This window comes from Centrocercus urophasianus, unplaced genomic scaffold (assembly GCF_019232065.1).
Source record: "Centrocercus urophasianus isolate 14NV4802_14NV808 unplaced genomic scaffold, USGS_Curo_1.0 seq_18, whole genome shotgun sequence".
In the NCBI taxonomy this organism is placed as follows: Eukaryota; Metazoa; Chordata; class Aves; order Galliformes; family Phasianidae; genus Centrocercus; species Centrocercus urophasianus.
In genome coordinates this window covers 18,171,167-18,189,369 of record NW_024884733.1, presented here as the reverse complement: position 1 = coordinate 18,189,369, position 18,203 = coordinate 18,171,167, and the positions used below count along the sequence as shown (strand labels likewise).

General features: G+C 35.9%; 1 protein-coding gene across 1 annotated transcript in view; it reads left to right on the top strand.

The window, feature by feature from the left end:
- The window catches only part of GIPC2 (GIPC PDZ domain containing family member 2), a 23,532-nt gene extending 16,432 nt beyond the window's left edge, over nucleotides 1–7,100 (top strand). Inside the window, exon 6 of the mRNA XM_042819536.1 lies at nucleotides 4,508–7,100. Within this exon, the coding sequence (XP_042675470.1) occupies nucleotides 4,508–4,662 (155 nt within the window). The 3' untranslated portion in view covers nucleotides 4,663–7,100. The remainder of the gene's footprint in view (nucleotides 1–4,507) is intronic.
- Nucleotides 7,101–18,203: the final 11,103 nt, after the last annotated feature.

Below are 18,203 nucleotides of genomic sequence, written 5' to 3'. Positions count from 1 at the left end.
GGGGGGAGGGGGGGGGAAGGAGGGGGAGTGGTGGTGACAGATGATTATTTTCAGGTATCTAAACACTGTTGAGATTTACATACCTGTACTTCTACCTCTCTATTTTACTGGGGAAAAAAATGACTTAATTCATAGAAGATACATTTGGCTCTGTAAATGTACTCCTCAGCTTCATGCACATGTTAGAAATTGGACAAAGATTTCAGCTTTCTTTAAAGTACAAATGCGTTAGTGAGGGCTGCTGAAGATTATTTTAAGTCTTGTGAGTGTTTTCTGATACAGGGACATGAACAGCTGATTAATTGGAATGGTTCAGAAAGCAGTGTTAGTGAAGAATTCTTATGGCATTTATTTTTAAATCAGTGAATTGAGATAAGCTGTATTTGACATCAAAGGTTGTGGGTGGGAGAAAGCCTGTATCTACAGCACTCAACCCCAGAATGCTATCAATGGCAAAACTTTTGCAAAAGGGTTTCCTGTCCAACTTGAGATGTTCCAGCATCTTCTGGCTACTCTTCACTCATAAATATTTTGTTCTATTTTTATGCTTTTGAATTATTGTTTCCTCGCAGATGTTCCTCTAATGTTGTCAGAGATTACATACCTTAGCATATTCTCCAATTCTGTTTAGAAGAATTCAGATCTACTTTTCAATTTATGGTTTTATTTTTCCAGCTTTCCATATTCTCAAAATACGGCTATATTCCATATAGTTTGTTTTTCCTCACCTCAGCTTTTGTTCTCTGATCATCTGTACATCCTAGCAATGGTGGATGGATATTTGTATTTTGAAATGCTTTGAATGAAGTGGTATTTTCCTCAAATCTGTTGCTTTCTTCTATTGTCTACAAACTTAATTCTTCAAAGGATTATATTTCTCCAGTTTTTGTACTATGCCATTCAAATTGATTAATTTGTGACAGTGTTCAACATGAAGCTAACACCAAGGTATATTAAACACTGAAAACTCTAGTGGCACAAGAAGTGTGGATGATTATTTGAGCTCTTTTAAAATGTTAGGCTGGACTAATATTTGTTACCTTTTGATGAAAGCAAAACTTCTGATATCATTACTGCTAAATAAATACTGAAATGTCTGTTAAGGCTTCTGAAAGATTATTATTTTTTTTCTGAAAATGACAGAAGAGGATATAGGTTGCAAAAACTGCTATGTAAGGTGATTGTGTTCTGGGAAGCCTGATAGCGAGCTTCCTTGGTTAAAGCTGAGAAGAAAATTTCTTCTGTCACTTTCAAGTTCCCTGAACTTCTCACATTTTTTTATGAAATTTTCTCAAGTATGAGCATCGCTAGCAGTGGGATTTTAAAACAAATTTCTGAAGACAATGGGACTATCTGGACTGTCAAGTAAACTATTCTCTGTATTAGAATAAAATTTATGCAATCACTTATTGTGTCACTGTCATGAGAAGCAGTGGGAGAAAGAGGGGAGTGGAGCTAATTTGGCATGGAGATGCTGTCCTCTGAGAGCCAGTAAAGTTCTTTTCCAATTGCCACGTATCTACCAAATACCCTTGAACAAAGCACTTTTTGATTTGTCTTGGGAATTATGCATTGCAATTGTCACCATGTAAGCATGCATATTCTGCACAGAATTTTCCAGCTGTGCTTCTGAGGTCATGGATGCCACCCCATGCATGTGGTAACTGCCCAGGGGGGTAAGAACATGTACACTGCGTGATAGAGAAACTAGTCTCTCTTAGTGCTTCTCTGTGTTTGAAACTAGCGAAATACAGGGTTCATCTTTGCCTGTTCGTATGCGTCGGTGGTAAGAACTAGTGTGCCAACACCAGTAGGGATTGCTTTCATCTCGCATTGCCGTTTGCTGAACGGTAATACAATGCTGCTGGCACTAGAGGTCAGCACCGTGCTACTGAAAAGGCATGCAGGAGACAGGAAGATCCTGCACTTTCTGCATAAGTGTATTCTATTGTACCAGGTGAATTAGAGAAGAGCAGTGTGCATTAACAAGTATAGCTCATTAAGTGTAGTGGTAATGCTGATTGCAATTGTTCAATATAGTTGTAAAGGTTTTTATTTGAGGCTGCTGCTCTCAAATGGTTGTGACATTTTGACTTACTGTCACTTCGTAATTTGGGAAGCTCAATATTTAAAAAGTCTTGTTTGAAGTAGCGTTTTGGTTGATGACTGTGTAATTCTGAAGTTTTAACTAGGATGGTTGAACTTCAATAAAAGAATGTGTTATTATTGCTCTTAAACTATCATATGTCTCTTTCATGTCTCAGTTTATCTCCAGAATTCCTTGCTCTACCACTTTTTCCACTGGAATACTTGTCTAGATTCTCACTCTTTTGATGACTACCTTCTTTTTAATATCTTAAGGAAATGTATCCAGGCATACTTTTTATGTCTAAATTGTCTTTCAGCTTGCACATCTTCTCTCCCTCCAACCTTGTTTCACTGCCTATATGGAATGGCTTCATATCCTCATTTGTTTCAGGAGGACTGCAAAGGTTAAATTAAGCCCTTCACCTCATTTCCCTTTTAGACTGCTCTGAGTCAGTATCCCAAGGACTCCATGGGGGAGGCAGAAAGAATCCACACAACAAGAATAGGTTACTTCTGGCAGGGAAAGACATCTTGAGTCCTTGAGATCCTGTAGTGTTGCCAGGAGTCTTGGTAAAGCTTAAGCTTCCTTGAGCACAGCAGTTTGTTTGTCAGACTTTGGGCTTCTTTGTGGTGTTTGGCATGGAGATCCTGTTTGCAGTCTCACGTCTGAATGTAGTTAAAATTGAAACATCGAATTTCTTCAGAGTTGCTGTTGCTGACGTCTGCAGTGTGGCATGTGGCTCCAGTTTGCTCTCAGCTTGTTAAAAGTTTGCATAATAACCAGCTCTATGTTCCAGACAGTTCCAACTGTCAATAAACAATTTCAGGTTAACAAAATAATATTAAATACACATTTGAACAAGGAAAGCTTATTTTACATTTATCAGTGAGATTTTGCCATTTCAATACCATGTACTGCATGCATTACATAGCAAGTATGTAGTAGACTCTTACTGAAAATGGTTATCTGTGATTTCAGGATTTCCTTCCCTTTGTCAGGCACTGTAATACATGTTTACAACTCAGTTATCCCTCTTAAAGCCTAGAAGTTATTAAATCCTTCAAGTGTGACATTAGCATTTGTTTGTAAAGAAGGTGGAAGTTACTTGTTCTTCATCTTCTGTTATACATCATCTTGCAGTACCAGGCAGGTGTAAAAGATGACAATGAAATAAATCAGAGTTTGATTCATTGTACAAGATAATCTTTTTTTTTTTTTTTTTTTTTTTTTTTTGTTAATATGAATAGAGGCTGTGGAGCAGAGATACAACTCAGAAAGTAAATCGTTCAGCAGTCCTTTTGTGCTGAGTCTGTTTTACAGTCTTCTGCATCCCTCAAACGAAGATAGCCTACTGGCTTAGCTTAGTTTTGCTGATCTCTCCTGAGCTGACATCTTTCATCTTTTTGGGAGGTGCAGGTGCTGTGAAAGAGAGAGCTTTGAGCCCTCACAGCTTTCCTTTCCACTAATGCCCCTACAGCCACTGTTGAGTGCTGTTTGTGATAGACTTGTAATTTCTCTTGGAAGCTAAGGAGTTGTCCAGTGACTAAAGCAGCTTCCAAACTGAAGTCTGAAACTTCATAAAGATTGATTCTCGTGTGTTTAACAGGAGAAATTGCTGGACGAACAAGATATCGGTCTATCTCTGTTTGCTGACAAATTACATTCTGCTCTTTTTTGTGGCTTTTTTGACACTGTGCATATGTTGAACTGTGCGTAGTATTTGAATCCTTTTTTCCTGAAGTGTTCAAGTGTTTTCTCTATACTTTTTTTTTTTTTATCATTGCCCTTTTCCAAATACAGGTTATAACACTTAAATTTAGAAGCTGTTTCTTGCAAACCCATATTAATTTGGTTGCACGTGTCTACTGCATAGGTTGTATATTATTTTCCATGTTCAAATATTTTGTTAAAAAAAAATATTTTTAAATACAACAAACTTGGCTATTTTAAACTCTGACTTGCTGGGATCTTTTATTTGTTGTTTAGAGGGGAAAAAAGCATTTGAGTATGCCTTTTAGATAAGTGAGGCTACATCAAACTCACTGAAATTGGTTGTGCATTAGCATGGGGCTTGTTATCACAGGAGTTTCCTGTACCTTGCCTTTAGACTTATGCTTTATGTGTAGTAATGAATGGTGAACATAATTTAGCTAGAGAGAAATGAAGTCTGGTTGAATTAACATCTCCCAAACAATTAAAAGAATATATAATGAATGCTCCAAGGAAGTTCTCCCATTTACCAAAACATACTGTGGGGGATGGTACACAGATATTAATGAATTTAGGATTCAGTAGGTAAGCTTTAGATCCCCTTAACATTACTGGACTCTGAAAACTCTCAAAAAAAAATATCTTGGGCAAACGTTAATTGTCACTTCCATGAGAATAATTTTTTTACTTTCTGTTTGTTTTTTTCAGCTGCAACAATGGTGGAAGCAGGAAGAGACAAGAAAAACCCAGATGAATTTGCAGTGGCATTGGATGAAACTCTTGGAGACTTTGCATTTCCAGATGAGTTTGTCTTTGATGTGTGGGGAGCAATAGGGGATGCTAAGCAAGGACGACTGGAATGAGAATTATGAAGTTTAACATTCTCAATTCAAAAATATAAAGTGACTTTGAAATACGTATGTCAGAAGACTGATATTTTTATTGATATAAATCTGGGATGCTCTATACAAGTATTCTTATCAGAGATTTTGTTTTACAATGAAAGTTTCTAACAGAAATAAAGATAAAGTCAAAGGTCTAACAACTGCACATTTAGAATGAACATTTAATTTAAATGTAGAAATCACTGAGAGGAGAAGGGCCAAGTAGATGTATTTATACATGCATTTTATATACTTTGGTATCTATTTTGAGAAATGATAGATATATGCAAAATTTTTTGGATTTTTTTTTTTTTAAGAAAGATTTATAAACTTGATCTAAAAAAAAAATAAAACCAACACACTGCAGTTCTCCGATCTGCTGGTTCTTAAGTATTCAAGTAGGCCAAGAGCTGTATTGTTTGGCCTGGATGTAGGCTTTTCAGTAGAAAAGATGAGAAGAAGCCACCCTGCCTCTGGAAAGGCACGTTTTATGTTCAGGAAAAAGTAAATTCCTCTGGGGGGGAAAAAAAAAAAAAAAAACAAAAAAAAAAACTATGACTTTAAAATTAACTTGCTCTTATTTTTGGTCATTAACACACACTGCCTACGTATTTCTGAAATGATTTAGTAGAAATGCCTAGAGCAGGAATCTGTTGCTTTATTCAGATGCCATATTATCACAATAGCTAATGCATAACAAGAAACAAACGTTAATTTTGATTAATATTCACATATTTGGATAATATCTGTGACCTGGCACTGGAGACTGTAATACTTGACCAAATGCTTCACTTATCTTTGCATAGTAAACACCTTGCTGAAATCCTATGAAGTTCCCGCTTTATCTTGTCTGTTGTTTTTTTCAGAATGGCAATGCAGAGATATTTAAGAAGGTGCTCAGAATCAGTAGATGTAGTTCTATGATCACAACTGTAGTTTGGATGAAAATGAATGTCTAAAACTTCAATTAATATCATTTTATACTTCAGGATTTCAAATTATACTGTGCATAGATATTTATTCTTAACTGATGATGTTTTACGAATAAATCTTGGATTGTTAAAAAATTAGCTGTCTCTTAACACATCTGCTATGTCTGCATTTATCCTCTTGTTCACTCCATATTTAATGAAGAGCGGTGTTCTGTTTTTATTTATAACTGTATTCTTTTTCAGTTATTACTGTTAGGTTTTAATCAAGACATACTTGCTAACTTTTATAGAAAACGCAACTTTCAAGCGATAATTGTAGTGATTCTGATTTTTTGAAAAAATATACGCAATTTACATTTTAGCCAAATAAGACAATGAGTCTCACAATAAGACAGTGAAAATGAAATTAAACAAAAATATTGGGCCTGACTTTAAGTCTTGTTAATGCTCTTCAAGGGGATTGTCATCAATTTTATAAATGCCACTGTGTATGTTTTGTTCCACTAACTTAAGGATAAGCTTTTGTTTAATATACATGTTCATTTTTATGAAATGAGTGGTACAAAGACATATGGAGATCAGACGTTTTATTGTATTTAAGAAAGTTCATAGGTGTCAAAATTGCACTGTACACGTGCCTTGTATGATCAGTGTTACCAGGGATGTAATATGCATGTATCTTTAAATAGGTGTGATAATTATGGATTTCTGTAGTAACACGTATACTACAGCTGGAAAAAATTCAGGCAATTCTCAAGTTATGAGAAGTATGAGTAGTTTTACTAGAAAATTAGTTATTAAAAGGAAAATAAAGAAACTTGGTCAACAGGTGATTTTTCCTTACATCCCATTGCTGAAAGGGAATGTAAGGAATGCAAGGGAATATTATTTTGAGAAGTGCAGTTTTAGGGAAAAGTGTACAGGTTGAATAGCTTTTGTCTGTATTTAATAGCAGTGAATCTGATCTCACAATCTTCTGTTGCAGCTGAGCATTCTCTGTCTCGCACAGGACTCCTCTAACTTAGGAACTTTTGGTAATGAAGAATTTAAGTACTGTGGACCACATCATTCTCTAACCTTCTTTTAGGTGAATAACAAAATTGAATCATCGAGAGTTGAGCGCTAAAAGCTTGTGTTGCTTCTGTATGCCATATTAATATGGTATTGATGATAAAAACTAAAGAATTCCTTCTTAAAGAGCAATGCACTACATAGAATTGTATTACAAAATAATACATAAAATATTATCTGTAGCAGATAACTCATGTGTTTTGACTATGCATTTTATTTTGAAAAATTAATGCTCAAGAAGTATATCCTTAAACCATAATTTGTCCTACTGTATTGACTGAAATAGCAAGATAATTCCTGAAACACTCATGTACTGATCTCTCATATCATTCATGGAGTCTATTGCAGAACTGAGATTTAAATAGTGATTGTAATTTTACTAACACTTACTGTAATAAAGTATGTTGATCTTAATTTTTTCTGAGTTCACATTTGTGCATGCACTATTTCCAGCACATATGGCATAATGACACCAGTACCAAATTTAATAATTTGCTTGTGTTTTCCAGCTATGGATGAGTAAGATGTCACATGAAAATCACATTATGTTCTAAAGTATGGCAAATAACTTGCTCTTTGTAATTATTTCTGTAGGAATTTGATGTTGTTTTACTGATTATATACAGCCTGCAGATCCATCCAAAACTCAGTCTAATAACAACTATAAATTATTTGTATGCTTTGTAGGGTGAAAATATCATTATGCGTAGCTACCAAAATCTCTCAAATTCATTTGAAGTTCTAGTCAACATAAGTAGTAATCAGAGTAGCACTGTAAGCATCTGGTTCTTAGTATATAGAATCATCAAATTGTCTAGGGTAGAGAAAACCTTCAGGATCATCAAATCCAACCATAATGCTGTAGGTGGAGTTGGATAGATGCTAAATAGTCTTTTCTGCCTTCATCTTTTTCTCCCAAAATCTGAAGTGGACCGAGAGAAGACAGTAACTCAGCCTTGAATGCTATTTGAAAAGTAACTAATTCTCATAACATGGTGCACAGTCTGCAGGCAGCTGGCAGATAGGTGCAATTGTTTGTGGTTTTACTTTCAGCATGCTGCTGTATTCAAAATGATGGAAAGTACACCCCTACTTTTCTCCATAAGCAATAGATTTTAGATGCAGAAATGGGATTTCCTAAAATCATAAAGTTCTGAGCTCATTAGTTTAAGAACATGGTCAGCAATGAATATTTCAGGATTTTAAATGAGCTAATTTTGAAAATTACCCACACATCTTTTGAGACACCTTTAGTGTATGCCAGATGTTGCCTTGGCTATAGAATTGATTTTATACAACCCTATTCATAGTGCCGTGGGTATTCAAATAGCTATTAGTATAATTGCACATTTGTGAAAATCTTGTCTGGGATTCAAACTTGTAACTCTACACAATTTTCTATTTCCTTTTTTGCTTTTGTGGTACCATAAAACTTTGAAAATTTTGTCCTTTGTATTTGAAAATCATTGATCAAATAATGAGTCAAGAATTAATAAGTCAAAATAACATGTATTATTATATAATACCTTATTAAGAAAAAACTATCACGCAATATGCAATACAGAATGAAAAGCTTTTCAAGCAATATATGCAAAGGACAAAAAAGCAAATTACAGGGTTTTTTGTTTTTTTCTTAATGTGAACTTGTGATTTTTGTGTTATATATTGTTTTTCATGAGGACATCTCGTGAGAAATGTTGTTTGGTGTCAGGGACTTAACTGCCCCTTTGAAACCTACTGCATGTTTGCTGTGAACTTCAAAACATCTTAAATTGGATTAAATCAATTATTTATATTCAGTTTTCTTTTTGTTTGACTCTGTGGTTTCTAAGACGTCTGCTTTAAATGTCACAAATTTCTGAAAGATCCGTGATTTAGTTTACAAGAGTATAAGCAAATTTACAGACATTAAAGGCTAAGATATTCTTCACCTATTAGTTTCTGTAAGGAGCTTGTAAATAATAATGGTCTATCATTAAAAATCATGCAGTCTGCAGTACAGGCTTTTTCCTCAGGAAATATATATTCAGATGTGAGTTTCAGGGAGTGAAAATTAAAAAGAAGATTGAGACAGGCGGTGTCTTTCATTTTTCTTTCTTTTTTTTTTTTTTTTTTTTTTTTTTTTTTTCACTGAAACACGAAATGGCTTTAATCTGAATGGGACAAGGTCTGTACAGCGACAAGAAGCAATCTCCAGAAGCATTTAGGCTGATCTCCAATTGCTTGTAACTAGCTTGTAGAAAGCAATCATAGGCTGTGAGCAGCTTTTCCAGTTTTCTTTAAATAGTGGCAGTTTGAATCTCTGTTGCTGCTTAGGCTCTTTCAGAAGAATGTGCATGTTGTTTCTGTAGCAATTGGCTTCGCAGCAGAATCTCAAGTAAAAATTTCCTAATTGTCATAAACTTAATTTTACTATATAGTATTTGAGAGAGGAAAAATTGGTGAGAAATAAATGTTTATTCTTTGAAATAGGGGGATATCTACCAGTTCCGCTTCTTAGTCATTTCTGTTGTGGTGTGTAGGAAGAATGCTCTGGAACGTGTTCAAAACTCAGCAGCGTGAAAAAAGAGTAATGAATGTTCAAAGTTCACCTGGTGGCCCCAGCTTGTGGCCCGCATTCGGTGTTTCCTGAGAGTTCAGATGAAGAACATAAGTGACCACAGGCACAAATCCCAATCTTTCCTTCTAGATCTTTAATTTATTTTAATCTTGATGTCCTAGACTTGTGTCCCAAGCATGGTTTCTGGAAATTGATGCATGAACTATATGGGTCTTACAGCAGTGTAGGCAGGGTGTTAGATCAAGAGAGAAATAAACTTTACCACACAGAGCAGTCCCTAAAAGGGTTGAGCATACAGATTAGACCAGCTCTAAATCAAGGAGTTTGTTTAATGTGAATGCTGGGTTCTCAGCTGCAATGATTCTGCACTGCAGACATATTTCTATGATTCCTTGACCAATTGCTGAGATGTACCCAGTATCCTGCCCTGTTAATGTTTGCCAGCCGTGTGGACTCATGAATCTAGTGTAAATTAATGAGTTAATGCCTGATGGGTTGTAAGCTTTTTTTTTTTATCTTGGAAGTGTTATTTATTTTCTTGTTGTACAGACAAAAATTTGACTGAACCTGAGGGTTGTAAACAATGATCCCTGTAGGTTTTCTGTTTTGTTTCTGAAGGCACTGCACGTCTGAGTGAACTTTTCATGGAGGCAGAGAGAATGACAATGAGAATCATTATGAAGTTTTAAATTTTGATTCCTGAATGTTCTTCATATTTACTTTTTTTCCAATCTTCTTTTGGGAATGAACAGCTAAATACTTACTAATAATGTTTCTTCTTGGAGCGTGAACTGCATTAATTAATGTCTTAAATGAAAGATGGTATTTGAATTTAAGATGAACTATAATTGGAGAAACATGTTGCACCATAATACTTCAGAAATATCTCAGACAAGTCTCTTTTTACTAAAAACATTGTTTTAACTAAGTATTCCTGAATTTTTTGTTTGTTTCTTTTTTTTTTTTAATAAGGAAGTAGGCTTGCAGAATGGTGAATGGCGAAGCATAGGATGAAATTTTTAGTTTAGTGGAAAAAGCTTTTAATGACAAATTTATGATTACAAGTTGTGCTTGTAACCTAGATGATCTACAAGGGATTTGTTTACTCCTTTTACCTGGCAACTTTTTTTTCGTTCGTACATAGAACAGTCTCAGTCTTGAAACAGAAAAGAGAGCATGGTAAAATCCATTGCAACTCATTCTCTAGGCAATCATGGCATTGGAATCTATCAAAATCATTCACACATCCTTGTTTTCAAAATGACAATCCAGTGGCTATTTTTACATGTATTTTCAATTGATGAGCTTAAGTTTTGAGACCAGTGCATCTGTTTTGAAGTATCTCTAGGCAAGTTAAACTTCTGGTTAACAGATACAGAAACAGATCAACAGAATAGTACAGTTCAGCTGTATTGCTAAGGTTATCTGAAATGCCCAATGACTACTTGCCATTAGCTTGACCAAACTCGATATTGATCAAATTCTATACGGAAGACTGAAAAAGCAGAAATGGACCTTGTTCTTTCTATGTTACCAAAATCAAAGCTGCTTGTTTTGATGTAGATATGTTTTCAAGGTGAATGGGGAAATAAAGGGTCTAACTATTATAAAAACAAATTTTAAAATGTAGAAGTATGATCTCTTTCCAGAAGTAGAAGCAGGTGAAGCTTCATCTCATCTCCAACAGCTTTAGTTTTGATCTTCAGCCGTCCGGAGTAGACTCTGAATTGCTCAGGCTGTATGAGATGAAGATCCAAGATCTGCTTAGTTTCTAGCTGTGATTGAATGAAGAAAGAGAACAGACCATGTAGTGTCCATTGCTTGTGCTGCAGCCTGTTGCTTGGGTGCCCAAATTCTGTGTTCTCTTGATTGCTAGTCTCTAGTAGCATCTAAAAAATGACTTAGGCTTGTACCTGCTAAACTCGCCGTAATGTTTTTTTCCCTTTGTGTTTTTGGCCTTTCAAATTTGTGGTTAGTTCTCAGCCATCAGGGAAAAAGGAATTAGTAAATAGCTTTGGCTGCAATCTGTATTCAGCTCTGTGTTGAGCATCCATTATTTTTATGACCATAATGAAATGGATCTCAGTGTAACAGCTGCCTTGGGTTTTCAATTAAATGCATTAATACATAAGCAAGAAAATGGCCTGTCTCAATAGTATTTATAGGGAAGGGAATATTTTTCAAAATGTCTCCTTTATATGACTTTGGGATATGTGAGACTGCATTTGCAGACGTGCTGCTTTATTCCTTGAAGGTGGAATGTGTGATAATCAGCTATCCACTGTGTGATAATCAGCTATCCATATTTCCAGATGACAACAGTCTTCACTGCATAACAATACAGCTTTATAAGCTTGATGGAAATGCTTACAAATTGTGCTGGTTTCAGTAAGAAGATGGTTAACATTCACAGAGGGGCCTGAATACATGTTCACAGCCTTGCTGTGTTAGTATAAACTTCTGATTTATTTTGATGACTGTGGTTAGTTTTCTTTTTTTTGCTTATTGTTTCCAAACTGTTTTTTTTTTTTTTTCCAACATGCTTAATATTTTGCGTCTTTGCTCCATATCACAACCATGTCTTACTTTCTTTTGCTTACAGCATTCATTCCATTTGTTTGTGCTCATAGACTTGCCAAAAAACACTGAACAATAAAGGAGTTTCTGTCCACAAGCTTGTATTTTTTTTCAGGCTTTGCACTGCAGCCCATTTTTCTATTCCTTCTAACTTTCTTTTAATCAGAGCTTCTCTGTTCCTGCCAGTGAGTCTGAAAGAGTGGTCTTATGCTGCTTTTTCAAGTCTGGAATTCCTTGTAGGTGATAACATCAGAGCATAGAAGTTGGCTGATTTAAAAAATAAAATACATACCATTGTTTCTGCTCCAAGGCAAGTAGTACTTTGGGAAGTGCTTTGTTAAATCTTCATTCCCATACTCAGAGTAAATATTAAAGCCTAAAGGCATGCACACAAAAAGCCTGCTAGGATTAGTATGAGACAGACATTGCCACGTGTATCATTCAACCATTTTACTCTTGGAGCTAAACTTCTTTTAGTGAGTTGTTTTACTGCAGAGAGAATTGAATCTTCTGAGAACACTTAAATGAATGAACCATTTACACTATAAACTTGATAATCTCGTTGTAATCTTGTCCTTCTTTTTTTTTTTTTTTTTTTTTTTGCTAGTGATAATTCATCTCATGATCTCACTTCCAGGATCCCCTAATATAAGATTTCATATTGTTTCTTTATGAATGTTCTGAGATTATCTTCTTAAATCTTATCGTGTGAAAAAATAGCTAAAAAGCTAAGTTTGTCTGGAATGGGGAATGGATATGGGAGACCATTAACTGTTGTAAGTAGTTCTTTAAAACAATAACCTCAAAAGCAATCACAGAACATCCTTTAAGGTCCATGGCAACTGCCTTGAAAGCAATGAAAAACCCAAATTTATATATATAACTACTATGGAAAATGTGAGATTGAAAACAAGTCCTGTGGTACATTTAAGTATACAGTGAATGCAGATTTTATGAATTTTAGAAGTGTTTTTCTATAGCCCATCATACTGAATTACTTGTAAAGTGGCACTGATTACTGATAGGATTAAGTAAGCAGAAAATATATATATATACTTCTATTTAAGCAGTTTATAGAATGGGAATTTATTTACCTTATCTGCCAAAATACTCTTCTTTCTTGTTTGTAATGTAGGAAACATGGGATTTCTTACTAGGACTTCTGTCGAGTGACTGCATAAATCTGTACTCAAGGATCTGTCCTGAGAATGGCGTGAACTAAGCCAAGACTAAGTTAGTCTTGGCTTAGTTACATTTAGACAAAAGCATAATGGAAATTAACTAAGGAACTGAAAACTACATGTTAATGGTAAATGTTATCCAAGTTCTGCAGGGAATGATGATTTCCACCATTTTGCCTCCCTCACAGCACATGTTGGACAGCCGTCAGTGCAGCTCTCATCTCCACTCACTTCTGGTGGTTTTCTCCCTAGAATCCATTTTCCCTCTGCAATGTATGATCAACTCTCATTACTCACTGTGCTTTATGAAGAAAAAATGCTATTTGTTCACAAACATGGGAACAAAGAAGTGAACTGCTTTGTCAGAGTTCATGGAGATGCAAGTAAGGTAATTTCTCCTTGAAAATCACGCCTGATCAAGGCTAAAATAACCTTTTCAGCAGTTCCTGCTTCGTGCTTCTTCCCTCAGATGACTTCCAGCCAACTTTATGTAATTACCTTCTTGTTATGTTTGTTTGAGATGAGAATTTGAGAGATGACATCACTCAGCCACATATTGTGATATTTATGACTAATCAGCAGTTAAGAATGCAACAATTAATTCCTGTGCAGCATTTAATTTGTCACTTAAAAATATCCCTTTGACTCATGGAGTAACTTGCATCCCACAAGAAAAAAAAAAATCTAATTACAGTCAGTCTGCAGTTATCTCTTGGCCAGTATCTCTATTGACATCTCCTGGCCCTGTTTGTTTCAACCTCAACCTCAATCCCATATCTCACTTTTTTTTTAAATGTCTTTTTTACCACAGCGGACTGGTCTTACTTCCAGGCAGAACAAAGGAGGCTAGCTGCATTATTAAATGCAGAAAGAAAGAAAAAAGTAATAGACCATTCTTTTTCTGACAAGTGTGTATGGCAAAGTACCAAAAGGGCTCAAATACTGAATAGTACTGTTTCCTCTGAGCTTCAGTCTCAGTGCAAGAGGCATTAGTGCTTCACACTGCCCTGTTTGCAATTTGATTGCCCTTATGGGCATTAGTCCCTCTTGAAGTTTATGGATTGATTTTTATCTATTAATTTTTTTTTAAGAGTTCATGCTCTCATTTACCCTAGCCTATTTTAAATACAGATGGATGAAACTGAAAAGCCAGCAACGCTTGTTTTTCTGCATGAGGAAAAACCCACAATCAAACTTGGGTCTTATGACAGATTATATCTGCTTGACAAAGATCTTTCAGAACTCCTTTTTTTTCTTGTGCATGGAAACTCTGGAACCGCATGCTTGCAGCTCTCAGGTAGCCTGAGGAGCACAAGGTAACATCGAACATCCTGTCTGGAGCATTTGGGGAAGGGAACATCTGCACAAAGGGCAGCGCGGCCAAGTTCCTGCAGTGAGTCCACCATGTCTGCAGACCAAAGCCAGCTGGACAGGAAGCTGGGACTGGAAGGTCAGTGCCGGGGGTCTGGTTGGGCTGTGATTCAGCAGCACCTGAGAGCTGGGCACGGTCCATGCAAGCCAGGACTCAGAAGCCAAAGCAGCAGGTGATTGGAAGAGGCCCAATATCCATGATGTATTTCACAAGCCATACACAAGAAAATTAATTAACACTGGATTATGTAAATTCACATTCTGTGCAATTTGCCCTCTAAAATGTTTTTCTCTGTTAAATCTCAAAGTGCTTTGTAATAGTCAATGTTATCACCACTCTCCACGTTGTGCAGCTGCGAAGGTGATGGAGTAAATATCTGCTAACAGTATCACCAGAGCAATTGGTGACTCAGAGCAAAGTTACTTCTGTTCTATGCAGGTAGAACATTCTTACTGGCAAATAAAGGATATATTGCCACGAAGAAGAAAATGCAATGAGCTGTGAATAGTTGCAAGTGCTCATGTGAATGCAACAGGATATTTAAAATGCACGTGGATACCTAGTGTATAGAGTCATAGAATCATTAATGTTGGAAAAAACCTCTAAGATCACCCAGTCCAACTCCAACCCACCCCACCACGTTCACTGACCATGTCCTCAGTGCCACATCTCCGTGGTTCTTGAACACCTCCAGGGATGGTGACCCCACCACCTCCATGGGCAGCCTGTGCCAGTGTCTCACCACCTTTTCAGAGAAGAAATTGTTCCTAATATCCAACCTGAACCTCTGTTGGTGCAACTTAAAGCCATTACCTCTTGTCCTATTGCTGTTATCTGGGAGAAGAGGCTGACAGCCATCTCATCACAGTCTCCTTCCAGGGTATCATAGAGAGTTCTAAGGAGACCTCTGGTCCTCCTCTTCTCCTACTTTTCCAGTGTAGTGTGTGTGAAATTCCCCACATTTATATGTGGCAGTGTTTATTTCAAAAGGTGTGTGATAAGTGCTTTCCTGTCTGAAATGATAATGACTGAGGTGGCTATAGATAAACCAGATGAATTCTTTTTGATAAATCTGGTCTGCTGGTCCTTTTTCTTCAAGCAGAATAATCTGATTGTCAAAATCAAAACTTTTCCTAGAACCTTTTTGTTTGAATGGCTGGCTAGAGACTCTGGTTGTAAAGGGAGTCAGCACTCCTTCATCCAAGGGACAGTCAGTCACTGCATGGTGAGAGGTATAGTCAGATGGGTTAAATAAATATTGTACTGCTTGTAAAAAGCAGAATAGCTCAATTACCTGGAAGGCCTAGTGACCTCAGATTTACACTTAATGAGCTTCATTTTTTTAATCATAATGGTCACAAAAAAGAGACCCTTGCAGCAAGTTGATCATGCCCCTCAGCAGGTAGACTACAGCAATTTTATTTACCCTGCTCACAGCAGGAGGTTAGAATTAGGTAATCTTTAAGGCCTCCAACCGAAGCCTTTCTGTGAGTTTATTTTATTTTGTTGGAGAATGTGTTAATGTTTCCCTTACCAGATACTGGGCTTGTTTTGATTTGAAGTAGAACTGCTATTAAAATTTTGATTTTCTTTCCTTTTTTTTGGACACATTTTCACACCCAGATCTTGTTACAGAGCCATTTGGGCAGTTTATGTGGGCAAATGCCCAGAAGTATATCAGGATGCCTTCCGAGAAACACTATTGGGAACGTACTGCAGCCAGAGGCTGGGATAATAGCCACTGACAGTGGGAAAGAAAAATAAGAGAAAGATTAGAAAGATATGAAGCATCAAAAACACAAAGCATGGTCAGAAAAATATGCTCTGGAAAAAGGGCAAGCTGTCAAATGTGTGAAAGTGTACCACGTACAAATTCAATAACAGGGCTGGATAAGCTGAACAACTGTCTTGCAGAATGATCTGTATTGGCCTATGAGACAGAGAGGATTGTTTAAAAAAAAAAAAAAAAAAAAGAAGAAGAAGAAGAAAAAATGAAGTATGGTTCTTGTTAGAGCAGAGACAGCCAAAATTTAAAGAAAAGAGAAATAGAAGGAAGGTCCATTTTTCTGAGTTGTTTCACTGAATGTGCTAACTTCAGAGTAACGCTATCAACAGGTCCAGTCAGCAATAATATTACTTTAAATCATTTTTGAAAGTTGGTTAATTCTGGCCTCTTCTATACTTTAGTGCTGATCTGGCACTTCCTGCAGCAATCCCGTAATTTCTGTCTGAGCTCTTAGCATCTCTCTAAAATATATGGGTAGGATTTAAAGGGCTTCAGGAGATGAAGAAACTACTTCATTGCCAAGTAAGTCACTTCAAGTAGTTAATTCTCTTCATAATTTAAAAAGGAAAAATAAAGTTCAATTTCTTGACTGCTTAAATACAACTTCTAAACATAATCCTCCTTGAGCATTTTTCTGTTATAGGAATTTTCTTCCTGTTTTATCTTCCTACATATGCTAATGTCCCATTATTTAAAATTAATAGTGATACTATGTTAGTGTCTTACATTTATGTGTATCAATTTCTGTATCCCAGAAGTATAACTATATAACTACAGCTGCTTTCACTAGAGCGTGTGATTTGAATATTTCTCTTTACATCTAATTACATCTACATTACTACATAGATTGTGCCTTTATTCTTGATCTTGTTTAAATGAAGCAAGATCAGATGTACTACTCAAAAAACCCCAAATCTAACTTAAAGAATGTCAGAAAGAAACTTGCCGAGTGGTCCTTAAAGTAAGCTTTTCATTCAGTGGTGGCTGCTCAGCAGTGGCTGATCTTGAGTAAATCGTTCTCCTTGCTTACAGCAACATCTCAGTGTATTCCTCTGGAGAACAGTTCTTATGTCTTGGAAGCGTTCAAGTGAAGGCTGAAGCTGTTCTGCCCGTTGTTGACGTGAGTGTCCATGACCCTCCGTCCATTTTTTTTTTTTCAAAAGAAAAATTCAAAGATGTGCATAGTCATGTTATTATTTCCAAGACTATGTTTGTAAATTAATGGAAAGACAATAAGTTTTCTCCATTATTATTTTTTTTCTCAGAATTGGCACTTAAAGAAAAGATGTTACTACAGTTGCATTTTTATCCCACTGAAAAACTTCCATTACTTATGAAGAACTTTAGGTCTCACTATCTGTCAAGCATTAATTATGTTGTAGATACCTACCAGATAATGAATACTTGCTAAACTTAATTTAAATTATAGGGGAAAGAGATAAAGAGAGATTTTTCATGTTCTTGGCGTTTTAATCAACAGAAATCTCTGCTTCAGAAGACCATCTTATATATTCCTTTTTTACATTAAGGAAAATAAATCTTCTATTTCCTATTTTCAAACTACTTATCCTTTAAAAAATATATGCGAATAGGCAAAACTGTATGTAAATGCATTAATGTTTCAGTACAGTTTTATACTTAGTACTAAGTATACTGCTGATTAATTAAACCAGAAGAATAAATATGGAGTATTATTGAGTATGTAAGTATTTCATTAATACAATAATTTTGGTCTTTGTGCTAATTTATTAATCAGAATATATTTCAAACTCTGAAATAAGTAACTTAAGTTGAGAATTTGTAAATATTTTCTAAACAGACAGCAGATGCTTCAATTTTATAGAATTTCAGAATTATTATGCTTGGAAAAGACTGCTAAAATCATCTAGTCAAACCACGAAGCTATCACCATCCTACCACTAAACCATGTCACTCATTGTGATATCTACTCTTTTTCTGAACACCTCCAGGGATGGTGACCCCACCACCACTCTGGGCAGCCTGTTCCAATGCCTGGTCACTCTTTCTGAGAAGAAAATTT